Source organism: Rousettus aegyptiacus, unplaced genomic scaffold, assembly GCF_014176215.1.
Source record: "Rousettus aegyptiacus isolate mRouAeg1 unplaced genomic scaffold, mRouAeg1.p scaffold_m13_p_4, whole genome shotgun sequence".
In the NCBI taxonomy this organism is placed as follows: Eukaryota; Metazoa; Chordata; class Mammalia; order Chiroptera; family Pteropodidae; genus Rousettus; species Rousettus aegyptiacus.
Genome location: NW_023416307.1, coordinates 151,176,755 through 151,191,925, shown reverse-complemented (window position 1 = coordinate 151,191,925; position 15,171 = coordinate 151,176,755). Strand labels below are relative to the sequence as shown.

The 15,171-nt window shown below is 56.7% G+C and overlaps 1 protein-coding gene across 9 annotated transcripts in view; it reads right to left on the bottom strand.

The window, feature by feature from the left end:
* Nucleotides 1-9,925: 9,925 nt before the first annotated feature.
* Nucleotides 9,926-15,171, bottom strand: part of VIPR1 (vasoactive intestinal peptide receptor 1) — a 33,247-nt gene continuing 28,001 nt past the window's right edge. For all 9 annotated transcript variants that reach the window (XM_016163325.2, XM_016163332.2, XM_016163331.2 and 6 more), the window contains 4 exons: nt 14,916-15,007; nt 12,280-12,409; nt 12,004-12,045; nt 9,926-11,330 (listed from right to left, as the gene is read on the bottom strand). In XM_016163325.2, coding sequence (XP_016018811.2) covers nt 11,139-11,330; nt 12,004-12,045; nt 12,280-12,409; nt 14,916-15,007 — 456 coding nt within the window. In that variant the 3' untranslated portion in view covers nt 9,926-11,138. The remainder of the gene's footprint in view (nt 11,331-12,003; nt 12,046-12,279; nt 12,410-14,915; nt 15,008-15,171) is intronic.

Sequence of the window (15,171 nt, the reverse complement as noted above, 5' to 3'; positions counted from 1 at the left end):
ATAATGAAGGGAGGGAGGACTGTTGTGAGAAGTGAAATTTAGATCCTCTTGTCCAGTGAGGTCCAGACAGGTGGAAGTTTCAAATAGTCTTCAGCACTATTCAGCTCCCAGACTCTGGAATGCAGTCATGGGTCCAGGAAAGACCTTGGAAGAACTGAAACCACGGTCACAGGTCTGCCCTGGTGGCTGGGAGGCCTGCCTTCCGTCCAGGCTCCGACCCTGCCCGGCTGCGTGCCCCTGGGCCGACTCTTCCCTTGCTCTGGGATCCTGTCCATTCTCTTGACCACGGCGAAGTTCCCTCCCAGAACCAACTCCATCAGGAGACGGCCACCAGGAGGCACAACTGCCAGACGCATCCTCAGGACTGGGCCCTTTTGCAGAGGTTTTTCCTTTAGCCGCTGATAAACATCCCAGAAAGGAAACAAATGCACCAAGCTCTCCCGATCATGCTCTAAACACATCAGGGAATGCATGCTCCAAGCGATTCTCCACCGTCTGTCCTGCGTGAGATCTTTTGGAGGAGGGCAAAGACTTCCAAAATAAACATCTGAGTTATTGAGTTCTGGGATTTGGGAGTTGGCGGAACCTTGAGATACCATCTGGTTCAACCCTCCTGTTGCTCAAGTTGGGGAAGTTGAGGCCTGTCCCAGGGAGCCAGTGACTAGCCCAGAGCTCCTTCACCTGGGCTGGGAACAAGGTACTGTCAACCACTTGGCAGCACCCACAAAGAATAAAAGGAGATCTTGGCCCAGGAAGGGTGCCCTTTCTGGGCGATGAATTGTCTTCCTTTTTCTCGGGCTCTAACCCCTGATGGGGCCGGGTAGCAGAAGTGCTGCCTGACGGCTATCAAGCATCCTGGGCAGTGCCAGTGGAAGAGCGAGGCTCAGAGAGGAAGGGGCCCTCCTGAGCACACCTGGCAGGGCACGCGGCCAGGCTCTGCCGAGTCAGCCCTGAGATCTCCCTGGACATGTAAGGCAAAACCTATAAAGTTCATTAAAGAGTATGAAGGAGAGTGTCTTTGTGATCTGGGGATGAAAAGTTCTTAAACAGAAAATGTCACAGGCCCAACCCTCAAGGGAAAATGATTGATGAATTTGATTACATACAAATGAGGATTTCATGGGCAAAGTTAAATAATAGGAGAAGATAATCACAGCGACTTAAACCAATAAGGGATTATTATATAAGCAATTCCTATAAATCAGCAAGAAAGACAGCAACCCCGATAGGAAAACGAGCAGTTTGCGGAAGAGAAAACTCCAAAGGCTAATAAGCATATGAAGATGTTTAAAGTCCTTAGAAATACAGAGAAACGCATAACAGTAAGATATCACCTTACATCTCTTAGTCTGGCAAAACTTAGAAAGCGGGATGGCACCCAGCGTTGGAGGGAGTACGGGGATTTAGGACCTGGCGCACAGCCGATGCGGAGAGCAATGCTGTGGTTATGTGCTGGATCGTGCCGCCCTCGCCCCCAAATCCATATGTTGAAGTCCTAACCCCCAGTACCTCAGAGTGTGACTGTATTTGGAGACAGGGTCTTTAAAGAGGTCACATGGGTGGGCCCAAATCCAGTATGACTGGGTGTCCTCATTAGAAGGCTTTAGGACGTGGACCTATAACGAGAGGACCATGTGGAGAAGGCAGCCTTCCACAAGCCAAAAAGAGAGGCCTCCCTTGATCTCCGATTTCTAGCTGCCAGAAATGTGAGCAAATTAATTTCTGTTCTTTAATCCACCGAATCTGTGGTACCGTGTTATGGCGGCCCTAGCCAACTAATACCGCTACCTACCCCAATTTAGTGTGCATACCCCTCCCTCATGATGTGGAAACCTCACTCTTGAGGAACTCTCACCCAGATCCTTAAGGGGACACGTGTGAAGATAAATGTTTACTGAAGCATCATTGTGTTGGCGGAAAGCATGTGTTGTGGGCAGGTCGAGGGCACAGACCCGCCATGGGCACCATGCAGCGGGCAGAGGTACCAGGTTCACACGTAACACAGCAGCGCAATGGGTCTTCAAAACGTAGAACTGAGTGATTAGACGTGTGTGCACACAAAATTATAACATTTGTAAAGAATATATTTTAAAAGATACGTGTTAAATACATTTGAACAGTTGCAAAGGACCAGGAGCATGGGAGTTAGGTACAGAGATAATAAGGAGTTGGAAAGTATGAATAAAAGAGGGTCAGCAGCCAGGCCCAAGAGTCCTGGGGGACCCAGGGGGGCGGCATCGTCCCTGGAGGTCTTGCCTTAGGTGTGCCCAGCCCTGACGGGACCTGCCTCTGGGGGCCGTAAGCCCCACGCGCTCCTGGAGTGTTCGCGCCTTCGGGGCTCCCCCCGTGGGTGAGGAGATGGGAAGTGAAGCCAAGGCCAGGGGCTGTGATGGTCAGGGAGGGCTTCCGAAACCCACGGGGCGAGGACGGCAGAGAGGAGGGGACTCCAGAAGGAAAGGCGCGGGTGGGAGCTGCCTCTGGCCACCTGGGACTCTCTCTCTCCCAGATCCAGGCTGCGGGGCCAGCAGTTTCCTGGCGCAGACTCTTTCCCACGTGAGGCATTCAGCTGACGGGCTCTCACAGGACCAGGAGCACAGCTGCAGGGGGGACAGAGGTGCCCCTGAGGCAAGGCCCCCCTCCCGCCCCAGAAATAGCCTGTTCTGGGCCCCAGAGCCAGGAGCGTGAGCCCGGGGAAGTGAAGCCGGAGGGTGCCGCGGGCGGGAGGGGTGAAGGTGACCGAGCCCCCGTTGCCCTGAGGGGTTGTTCCAGCCGCATTTTCAGAGGCCCCAGGGATCCGAGCAAGAGCCAGGGGCTGGGGACACAGGGCCAGCTCGGGGCTGAACTTTCTCACAGAGCCGTCCAACGGGGCGTGGGAGGTAGCTCGCGCTCCTCTTCCGAAGGTGTTCGGGCGGAGGAGCGAAGACGTGTCAGATGGGACCTTGGAACATGCCGTCCCCCTCTCGAAGGCATTGTTCGGTGCTGGATGCTGGTGTCCGCGGGGACATCTGCCTGTCTCCCCGAGTGTCTCCTGCTGTGTCCATCCCACGGGGTGAGCCAGACGCCAGTTGCAGGAAACAGGCCGTGCCAGCTCCCATTCGAAGAGTAAATATTAGTCTTTTCAAGAGCTGCCTGTTCTCTGTCACTCGGCACCGAGGACACTGAGCCAGGGTGGGGGTGGGGGGACCTCTTGGTCCCCATACTCAGAGTCTGTGGGAGCAGGTCGCTGCCACAATGGAGGGCCCAAGAAACGGGGCCTCACTGTGTCCAGGCAGGCATCCCCTCCCAGTCACCGGAGCCCTGGGGTCCCTCCCCAGGGGACGGCCACGCACTGAGGCCCCGAACCCGAGAACGTGGCTCTCTGCACGCACTGTCGGGGCTGCCGTTGCGTGTTTGACGTGGCCCTCGAGGTCCCTGGGAAATGCTCTGACGTCTGTGGTTTAAAATCCTCTGATTATCAGGAAGGGGGCATGACCTGCTCCTGCCCCACTGTCGCGTCTTTGGGGAGGCCTCCCTGACCCCCAACTAACAGAGCACCCCCTTGGTCTAGCCCCTCACCCCGCCACTTGCTTCTACAGTCTCTCTCATTTATCCGACTCCTGCAGTAGAGGGTCAGGTTCAGGAGGGCAGGGCCCCTGCCTTGGTCACTGGTGTGTGCTCAGAGCCTGGAACTGTACACACTGTCAGTGCTTAGTGGCCATTTGCTGAATTAAAATAATAATGTTCGTACTTCAAAAATATTAAACCAATCTAATTCTCATCGTTTGGTCCCTGAGATTATATTCCTCTTATGACCCTGGTGACTGCCATCTCAGGCAGAAGAAGGGAGGATGGGGGTGGGGGGGGGGGGAGGAAAAGCCCACATCAGCTGGTGACTTATGGGAAAAAGAAGGGGCTGACTCTTTCAGACATGTGTCCTGGTCTCATCCTCTGGGATGAAATCTTGAGAGAAAAAAAAAAAATCGAAAGCTGAAAATAGAGGGGCATGTGCCCCACCCACGCTGCGTGTAGCAGACCGTCTCCCAGGCAGCCTGGGCCCCGTCGGTGGCCCCGATGGACGAAAATGGCGGAGCCACCGATTTGATGGCAAGAAGGTCTGAGCGAGACCCCCGGGCCTCCCTCAGCCCCCGGAGGCCCAGAAGGGGTCCAGGAGTTCTTGTCGGCGCCACGGGGCAGGAGGGAGGTGGCTGAGTTGGAACTGGTGGGCCTATCACGGCGCCACCCCCGGCCGGCGGTGAGGTGAGCCCGCCACAGAGGCCATGGCAAGGGCAGCTCACACCCCGGGCTGCGGGGTCTGGGGGCCAGAGCCAGCCGAAGTGGGGCTGGGTCAGCGCTGAGTGCCCCAGCCACGTATGTACCCGAGCCGCGGGGGCCAGCGAGTGTCCATGGAAACTGCACAAAGGCCAGCGCCGGGCCCGTCGTGTGAGGCTCCCTTTCTCTGCGCCCCCAGAGGCCACCTGTATTGGACCCTTTATCCTATCGATCAACCTTTGCCATTTCCTACAGGAATAACTGGAGTGCCTCGCCTCAGTGGTACCACACTGCTATCACTTTGTGCCCCGAGTTCCTCTGAAGCCACGGTGTGGGATGCCTGAGAGCACCGGCTTGTCACTCCTGCCGGAAGAACAAGGCACTGGCATGGGACGCCCTCAAGCTGTAGGTGGTGGGAGCCGCGTTAACACACTCTCCTGTCCCCGGGGAGGAGGCCTCGCGTACTGGACCCTCCTGTCGAGCTGCCTTTGCCGGTTCCTGAGCTGTGTCCTGCGTGCTCCTCAGGTGGTCCCTGTGCAAACGAGTTCCTGTTGCCACAGCAGTGGCCGGCTCCATAAACCACCTGTATTTTGACTTTCCCCACTTTCCTGGTTCATGCTTCTTTGTTCCCCAGTCTTGTTTCCTGGTCCCAGGCCTTTGTCTCGGGCTCTGCTTTCTGGGGACTCAGGTTACCAGGCCACCTGAGCCTCTGGGCCAGAAATGATTTGTGGCACTTGGCATCGCTCTCGGGCCCCTTCCACGGTCCCTTGTGTTGCGGGCGCTGGAAGGCTACAGCCTACCCTTCCCAGATGCCCTTGCTGCGAAGGGTGTCCGGGTACCACCGAGGCTCTGCCAGAGGAGAGTCCTGTGGGAGGGAGATGGAGGGCAGAGGGGAGGCGGGGGCCACTCTTCCTGCAGCGTGGTGGCTGATGGGTAGGATCTGGCAGACATGAGTTTTTGCAACAGCAGGACACTGTGTTCCCTCCACTTTATTGTCACCAGCTTAACGGGTGTGCAACTAGGATGTTTGACGACAGTTTCCTGCTAGGTAGTAGCTGGGGTGTTGTGACCATGAAGTGTAGAAGTGTGTCCTGACTTTCATCCCTCCGAATCTTTCTACATTTCTACAATCTTTCTACATTACATTTTTTTTTTTCCTGCACAAAGTACCGCAAGTGTTTTTTGTTTCCTGCACTGAACCGTGGCTGATTTGGCTTCCTCGCCTCCATCATCTATTGTACCACCAGGCTTAGGGAGATGGACTCTGAACGGCTACATATTCATTCACCCCAAGAAACATCCGAGAAGAGACTGGGAGTCAGACTCTGCCGGTTGCCTACTCCACAGCCACCCCGCTCCCCTTCCGGAACCCTGGTCTCTCTTGCAGCCAGGGCTTGGGTATGTGACCTAGTCCTGGCCACGGAGGTCAAGGAAAATGCGCAGAAGGTGGGTTCTGGGATGGCTTACCTTCCCTGATAAAAGGAGACACGCGGGGAAAAAACATTCTCCTCCCTGACGGTGGATGCGGTCTGTGAGAGCATGATGCTTGTGGCGGCGACAGCCATCTGGCAATCATGAGGGGTTAAGTCTGAGGACGAGATCCAGCATACGGAGGATGGCAGAGTGGACAGACAGAAAATGCCTAGGTCTAAGATGACACCCTCGAATGGCTGGATTAACTCTGGAAAAGCCCACTTCTAGTGGGTGTCATGTTGGAACGACTTTTCCCTTTGAGCCACACAGAGGCCAGTTCAGAGCTCGTCAGACTTCTTGCCATATGGACATGCTGGGCCCCCTGGGGACGGGGCTGGGACGAGGGTGAGGCAGGTGAGGCACTATTAGTGCCTTGGGTGCAAAATTTAAGGAGGTGGCGGAAAACTCAGTCATCAGGATAAATGATATTTCGAAAAATCAAAACGATTGCAAAAATACACAACCAACGAAACATCAAGATTTTTATATAAAGAGACTAAAGGATCAGGGTTGCCAACTAGGTCTGCTCTACTTGTGTTTCCTCGTAGGGTGACTGTCACCTAGGACAATCCAGGTGATAAAGAGGGGCTCTGGGATTTCGAGGACTGGGTTCAAGGCCAGGCACTCCCAACGACTTACTGGTGATCTCGAGCAAGTCCCTTCCCTTCTCTGGACTTTGGTTACCCCGTGTGTCCTGTGTGAGGGCTGGGGCATTACCGGGATGGCCTCCTGACCCGTCCTCCTCATCTCCATGGCCTGCAGAGGTTACTGATCCTATTTCTGGGAGGCCGTGTGTCCAAGGCCATTCACTCCTGGCTATTAATATCTCAGCCATCCCTGGCCTGCTCAGGGTGTTTAATGACCTCCAGCTGTGGCTCCAGCCCCCTCCCCGGGGAGAGATAAGAGCAGTTCCTGTTCCCACATGTGAGGGGGGAGGTCGGGGGAGGCAGGGTCACTGCTCATTAAAGCAGGCGCTGGGTGAGTGGTGGGAATGGTGGGGGTGACACTACATCCTCCTCACCCTCCGCCTCCGGGCCAGCCTGCCAGATGGAGGTCTTGGGGATACAGACTCCCTGTGCAGCCCCCACTCCAACAGGGGCTGCTCTGGTCTCCCCACTCCCTGCCTTTGCCACCCCCCCCCCCCGGGCTTTAGGTTCTGATTCCAACTGCTTGGGGCTTCTCCGCAGATGTCCCACAGATGTCGCATCCAGCACGTCCCAAACCAGATCATTGTTTCCCCAACTCCCCCCGCCCCCCTTCCCCACCTGGATGATGGACTGGCAGCTTTTCCTAGGCCTGACCCTGGGGCCCTTCTCAGCAGCCAGAGCAGCCTGCCCCAAACCCATCCTCATTCCCTTGGCCTTATTTAAGAAGCCTCCACTGGGTTCCTGCTGCAAAGGGTCCCTGGTGCCTGCTCACCTGAATTCAGGTATCTCCAGCACCCATCATGTTCCCTTGGGACCCGGAGACCCCTACCTAGTTCTCAGAGAGTACCCCCTTGTCACCTCAGCTGGGAAGCTAATCCCTATCCATTCTGTTGGCAGACTGGCCGCCCTTCTTGGGCAGCCTCTGTCATCAATGTGATGGATGGTGGCCTTCTGTACCAGGGCAAGGTGGTGGGGGGCTTTTCGCCCTTGTCTTCCCAGAGGTGAGCACTTGAATTAACTGGCCTTTGCCTTCAGGAACTGGAGTCAGACCTCAGTCAAGGGCTTAATCCGTGGCCAACTAGAGGCCCAGCTCTACCTGGAGGCACACCTGGGCCTGGAGCAGGGATCACTGTGTGCCACAGAGGTCAAGGGCCTGGGTCCGAGGGCCGGTCTCTGGGTCTCCTTAACCCCAGGCTATCCCTGGGGTGACTAACCCTGCGGCCTCACCACCTCCTCCCCCTTCTGTCTCACTCTGAAATGCAGCTGAGGAGAGGGGCCCGCTCTCTGTGTCACCTGGCCTCCCGGGGCGGGGATGGAGGGGCTGCACCCAGGTCTTTGGGGCCCTAAGGCCAACCTTGGTGAAGTCTTTGAGGTACCCACCAGGTGGCGATAGAGATGAGCTGGTCTGGTCTGACAGCTGCCCTGCAAGGCAGGAGGAGGGACCCAGAGCTGGAGGGAAGAGAGGGTACAGGAAACATCTTTTTTGCGGTCACCTCCACTCCACCTCTACTTCGTGTGAAGCCTGGGACGTCTGCCTATGGCTTCTGCCAGCCCGGGAGAGTGTTTCGGCTTCCGCCTATTCCTGAGTACCCCATTGGGCTTCTCACCTGCCACCTCTGCAGCCAGGGCCTCCCCTGTGACCCCCTTTTCTTGCCCCCACCTTGGGTTGCTCTGAGCTCCATTCCCTTTCCACTCACCTGGCTGATAGCTCTGCTCCTCTCCCCAGGGATCTCTCCTTACCCCCAAACCGTGACTCGCTAATGGTGAGATTTCAGGCCCTGTGGGATATGCCAGCTCCAGCTTAGTCTTGGGGTCCCCCCTGGCCTTCACACCCCCCAGGCAGCCTGTGGGGTTCCTGACCTGGAGGGCAGGGTGCTGCCCTTTCCTCTGCAGACGCTTTGCTTCTAGGACATGTTGGCTCCTCCCGGTCTGTTTCCCTTCCTGCTCTCCCCTCCTTCTGCAGGCTGGGGCTCACCCCTCAGTCATCTGCACATCTTCCCTCCTCTGTGTACCCCAGGCTGCTTGGTGCTCCCCCTCCAGCTGCTCTCTTCCCCCTGAGCCCAGAGGGCGGAGCAGGTGGCAGAGGCCTCTGTCAGCCTCCTCCTCATTAGCTACTCATGCCTTAGCCGGGAACTAAGCTAAACCAGCCAACCGGCACCTTCCTCTACTACCCCAGGTGGGGAAAACGAGGCCCAGAGAGGGGCGGGGACCTGCTCATATTCTCCTGAGAAAGTCTGAAGCAGAATTATGACTAAACGACTAAGCCTAGGCCTTCTGGACCTTACTGAGAAGTATGGGGGTGGACAAGGTCTCTTGGGCCGGGTCAGGGAAGCACTGAGTAGGGAGGGGGAGGAGGGAAACCAGAGAGAACAAGTGACATGTCCCAGGCGCCTGTGGCCTATCTCCCAACCCCATGCCTTGGAGTAGTAGGGATGTCAGACTGTCAGGGAAGAGTGGAACAAGTCCTGGGTGCCTCAAACGCCCAGCCCAGCTCTCCCTCACCAAGTACCTCACTGGTGGTCACCACCGTTGGCCTAGGCATGGGGGACGGGGGAGAGGGGGTGCTGAGAATCCTCTCCAGCAGGCCAAGGAGTCAAAGCTAGGGGCGCTGGCTTCTCCTTCTCTGTCCTACAGCTGACCATGCACAGGGCAGGGAAAGAGTGTGACTCTAGACAGCGAGTTTGCCACTCCTGGACCTGCTGGACCACTGATCAAAGGGCTTTTGCCTAGGGCTGCTCCTGCTCTAGGTTCACAGTCACTCTTATCCTGGCCTGGCCACCTCTGCAGGGAGCTGGGTTGGGGCTGTCATGGATGGGTCGTGGGAAGGTACTGAGCAGCACAAAGCTTTAAAGGAGCCTTGCGGGCAGATCTGAGCCTTCGCCAGCCCATTCTGGCCTCTTTTTTGCCAGCTTGGCATCCGTCTCCTGCTCCTGCAGCAAGATAATCTCCCTGCAAGTTCGCAGGAAGTGGAAGCCAAGATCAACTCAGGCAATGAATAGCTTTGGAGCTGTCTCTTGCTGACTGATGTCATCGACTTCACCGTACCGCACCTGTGTCTAAACCTTTCTATTAGTCGTCTTGTCTCTGTTTACTCCTTTGTTTTGGCAACATCTGTTCTGTCCTCGATCTCCCTCCTCTTGGCTGAACACTGGCAGTGGCAGCACGGTCACCTCACACCTGTGTTCTCCCTGTCCGCGAGTGACTGTGGCCTGTGAATTGCTCACATTGAACCATTTCTGGGACCGTCAGCGGCTCTGTTAGTTCTTTCGTATTGATCCAAGAATAGAACTGTCTCCTGTTGGCTGGATTTAGGGGGCGGAGGGATACGGCGAGGGTTTGGTATAACTTCTTCACTCTCTGAAGAGAGAGGGCACCCCTCAGTGAGATGCCAGATGAAGGCCCTTAGAACTGTGGGAAATGTAGGATTCCCACCCAAAGCCACAGGCGTGGCGGTGTCTGGCCTCCGTGATATTTTTGACCACCCTTCCTCTGAATGGAGGCGAATGGCCACCATTCAAAGCTAGTCCCCATGTGGGAACATCGACCACCAGGGAAACCAAGCAAAACCAACCCAACATTTATTGTTGCACAAGCATGGGTCTTCTGGCTGGAGCGTGGGCAGGGAGCCATGTGGCCACAGGGGTGCAGGACAGATACAGGATGCCGTGACCACTAAGCTTTTGTCCAGACGATACACAGGCCAGAGGGGACTCCTCAGTCCCACTCCAGGGAGGGGGGGGTGGGGATGGGGTTGCAAGGGTGGTGGTGATAAGGATATTAGTGGTGACACGAATAACCCAGAGGATCCAGTGTGTTACCGAGATATAAAAGGCAGCAGTTAAGAGTCTGTGCTTTCGCCGTCCCATCGGCCGGGTCTGAGTTCAAATCCTGCCGTGCGACAAGGCGAGGTACCGCCCTCTCTGTGAGACTGTTTGTTTCCTGATCTGTGAAAGTGACAGCAGTTCCCATCTTTCTGGGTCAATGTGAGGACTAAGGGGTCCATGAGTGCACGTCTCTGAGCCTGGTTCTAATGGCTGGCACATAGGCGGGCCACCAAGGGCAGCCCCCACAGCCCACAGGGACGGGTAGGGCTGGCGGCAGTCTCCTGAATTGTTCCAGCCGTCCTGGGAGCACTCCACTTCAGCGAGGACTATGAAGATAGCTGTGCTCCCCAGACTAGAAGGTCCTGTCACAATTGCATCTGCCAGAGGCAGAGGAACTCATTCATCTTGGGGAGCTGGCAGCTAGGAGGACCAGGGGGAGGGGACTGCACCTTAGGAGAGATGCTTGAATGGCAACGCTTAACCTAAAGGAACTTGACAGCAATGGTGGCACTTCAGGCACTGTCTAAGTGGTAGCGGCAGGTGACCTTTCAGGGAAGGACCTTTGTCTACTGTGTTCCCACACCTTTTGCTTGGGGGTGGGCGGTTTGCCTTCCTCACGAGAGGGGCGGAGTCACTAGAGATATGCAAATTTCTTGTCTTTGATTGGTGGAGGGAGTCTTTGGGGGCGGAGTCTGATGACTGAGCTCCACCCCACTCTTTCAGGAGCCCAGCTCCCAGGGCTCCTGCTTGCAGAGAAGCAGGTCCCTTATCTTTGCACCCTCCTTTCCCCAGGCTGGAGCAAGAACAGCGTTCTCCAAAGGCATCTGGACAGTGACCTGGGGGCTGGGGCAGCCTTTGAACCTGGACTAGGGCAGGCCTCTGCCCCCGGGCTGCCCGAGGTGGGTAGGTACGGCGGGGCCACCCTGGGCCTCTGGGCACCTGGCGGTCAGACCAGGGAGTCTTCGGCCTGGAAGCTGGAGGAGCGGCGCGTGCTGGGGCTGACGCGGGTCAGCAAGGAGACCTGTGTGCTGCACGTAGCTCCATTGCTGCCTCCTGCCGGGTGGTGGTATTTGGAACCGCGGCCCAAGAAGCTCTGCGGGTTCCAGCGCCACAACTTCCGCCGCAGCTCTGCCTGCACCTGAGAAGGGATGGTGGTCACACCTACGAAGCCCCCTCCACTGCCAGTTGGGTTGCTCGCGAGTTAGGATGCGGAGCCAGCCTGTTACATCCCCTTGGAGGGTCTAAGTTGAGAAACCCGGATGCTCCCTTGGGGAGTGCACAGTTGGGGGCATACGAGCCAGGGTCAAATCAAGGCCTTTGAGGGCAGGGCAGGTGGCAGGCAGAGAGGATCAGAGAATGCAGTCCAGGGATGGAGAGGGATGCTCCTGGGGGTGGGTGTGGCCCCACTATTCTGGTCCCTGCCCTCCAGCCCACTGGAGCTCATTCAAGTGTATTTCTGTGCCAGGGCTCTACCATAACCCAATCTTCACTCTCTGCCCCCACCTGTCCCCACTGGCTCTGCACACAGTCACTTAACATAGGCACCTCTCAAACTCTGATGTGCGCACGAATCCCCTGGGCGGGGTGGGGGGCGGTTCATAAAATGCAGATTCTAAGTCAACGGGTCTGGGATGGGCCCAGAAATCAACATTTTAATCAAGGTCCTAGGCGCCAAAAACCGATTTACTACTCTGAGGACCAAACTCGGAGGAGCAAGGTTTTTAACCCATCCTCAATCGACCCATCAGTGTTTCTGGACCCTGGGCCTACTGAGTTCTGTTCCCTGGGCCCCAAGGTCTGGAGGGACTTACCTCGCCATTGAGGAAGCAGTAGAGGATGGCCACCACAGAACCCTGGGGGGGAAGGGGGTAGGAGAGGTGAGGTAGACAGACCCCAAGAGCCCCTAGCCCTGGGCCCGGCCGGTGCGTTTCCCTGGTTAACTAAAGGGCTAAGCACACAGCAGGTGCTTAATCAATACTTATTACAGTAAGAAGACTGGAATCCAGTGGCAAGGGGCCAAGGCCCCACGTTGAGTCCCCTTTAATCTCAGAGAAGAATGTGTCATTAAAGCAACAAACAGTCCATACCTGGAAAGATCCCACGACGAGTTCGAAGATCATTTTCACTTCAGCGTTAAAGTTGTCGGGGAAGAAGGCAAACACGGCGTAGTGCACCCCAAACAGGGGGATCAGCAGAAGCGTGGACTTGGTCAGCCTCCTGGGGACAGGAAGACGCAGGAAGTGGGTGGGACACAACTGGGCCTGGCGCAGAGGCAGCCAGGGCAGAGGATGGGGACAATGATCAGGACGTGCGAGGATGGACTGTTGGCGCCCATGACTCTAATGCCCACATCTGGTCCTGGTCCACATCCACCGTGCTGAGGCCCTCGTCCCCCGCCCCCACCCCCATCCTGGCCCTCCCAGCCTGGAGGGAAGCGTGAGGAGGAAGAAACCCTCCCCGCCCTCACCCTTCTGGAGGGGAGAGTATAAAGAAGGGCCAGTGCTGAACCCTGAGGACGATGCATAATTACGGTATTTTGGGTTCTGTGGTAGCCAATGGGGAGATGTTCTCAGGCAACAGGAGGTCCTGGTCCCCCCCCTTGGTCTCAGTTTCCCCAAACTGTACAACGAGGTAAATGTATACTCTACACAGTCAAATTACAGAAATGGGGCCCGTTGTAAACTCAGAAAGTGCTTTCAGAGCTATAAAGTGCAATGCATCCATGAGAGACCAATTCTCTCCTGGGAATGAAGACATTTGGGAAGGAACTGTCTGTAATTGGGGTAGTGCTGACCACATATGCCCAAGGGCACTTGAGAGGATGGTGGGCACTCAACTTTGTGTCTGGTTACCAGGGATGACCCCGGGCCAGCTGGTACAGCCCTGTCTTTGGCTTCTCTGCTGTACCCACTTCTTCAGGAGTTGCCACCTTTTCTGGGACTTCGTTCCTCTCTCTGTCACCTCTCTATACCAACACATACTTCTGGTTTCCCCTAAAGGATCTGGCCCTCCTTCAGCAGCCTTGTGTGCTCAGCGGGGCCCACATTTGCTCTACATGACTGGCCCTTCTCCTACGGAGCAGGGCTCATCATGGTTCAGGCCTCCCAGCCACTTGACCTTATGGGTGGTCCAGGAAGCATGAGCCCACGGTTTCCTGGCTGCGAGAGGTGTGAGGGGCATGTGGTCTCTGCCTTTATCTCTCCCGGTCAGTCTAGGACAGCCTAGTCCTGGGCCTGAGGTCCCACAGCAAACCGGGGACAGGGAAACTGGCCTGGCCCCACCCATCCCTTCCTGAACCTGGTTCCCAGCCCCGCCAAGATCCTGGGCGCTGCCCACCCCTCCTTGGCCACGAACCTATCCCACACGCCCCAGGCTGACAGATGGAGGAAGCTTTCTTTAAATTGAAGGCTTATGGGGAGGTGGAGAGTGGGAGCTGACAGCTGACAGCCCCTCCTCGGGGAGCTCCGCCTCCTCCTTCCCTCCCCGCCCCGCCCCTCTGCCTGCCGACAGCTGTTCCTTTCCACCTCACCCACGTGAACCTGGCAATGATCAGCCCTCTTTGCCTCAGGTTCAAGCCCTTCTGAGCAGTCGCATGTTGGGAAAGGCAAGGCCCCGCAGGCAAAGCAGAGGATGAGGGTGCACAGGCCTGACATGCAGACCGAAGACTCCCCACGGGGCCTTCCCTCCTGAAACTGGAAGGGAAGCTCTGCCCACACACCAGCAGGAGAGAGTGCCGTCACACGGGAATGTGAGTCTTAAGTCTCATCGGAGAGATCATGAGATTCCAGAATAGAATCCTAAATCCAGCAGCTCGTGACATTCTAGCCAGGAACCTTAAAACCACAGCACAGACACCCCGAAGAAAAGCCAGGCCAGGAAGAATGTTCTAGAACCCCAGGACTAGAAGGCTCTTGTGGGACGCCCCAGGCTCATGTTGTCTGAGCAGCACGGATGACCTCCTGTTCCCACGTGTGGGCACACGGACCCCTACTCACCTTCTTCCCACAGCCACCTGCCTCTCGTTTCTTTTGTTCTGTCTTCGAGCCTGTTGTTCCCATGAGAACCTGCTTGTCCCTCTAGTCCTCCCAAGCACGGGGAACAGCCCTCACACCTTTCCAAGCCAGGAGCAGGACCACTGTCCCGTGGACACCGTGCCTGCCCCCTGCCAGGACAACACGCTCCCAAACCCTTGGTGGGAAGGAGCGCCTGTCTGTCTCCTCGCCTGTAAAGTGGGGACAACGTATACGGGACTCTGATGACGGAAGGGGACAGTGCGTGGCACACAAACGGCAGGTGTCATTGTCATCATTGAGAAGCACCGAGGCCAGAACGTGGCTGTCCTGTTCGCGGACTGGGGCCCCCCTCGGGCATTTATCTACTTGTATCTATTGTTCCCCTTTTCCGTGTCGGGCACATGCCAGGGACTGAGCCATGGTGTAAACAAGACTCAGGTTATCTACTGTCTCCTCAAGCTCCCTGGCTTGGCAGCAGATATGTACCTGGATCAGATCACCTGCTAGGTACGTGACTGCAGGAGAAGCAAACATGGGACTCGTGAGCCTGGGGAGGGGGGTGGCTGGGCAGGGGACTCTCGGGAGCCAGGCCATGGGGTGGAGGTGGGCAGGAGCGAGGTTGCTTTTTGGTGCCTCTGAGAGGATGGAAGATGATTTGAGGGCCGAGGGCAGGGATGCCATGAGGGCCAGGGCCCTGGGCCGACACTCACGAGTATGAGCTGCTGTCACTCTTTCTGACATCTGGCGGCCGCAGTTTCTGAACCAGGATTCTGATGATGCGAATAAACAGGATGAAGTTCACCTGGAGGGTGGCCCGAGGTTGGGTGGTCAGAGAGCCCAGTGAGACCAGGGTGTCCAGACCCCCGGGCTGATGGCCCGTCTTCTTCCCTGGGGCCCTGCTCCCCCTTTATCTTACCTCTCCCCCACTCTTCCTGCTTTGGGCAAGTTACCTGGGAATTCTACTTC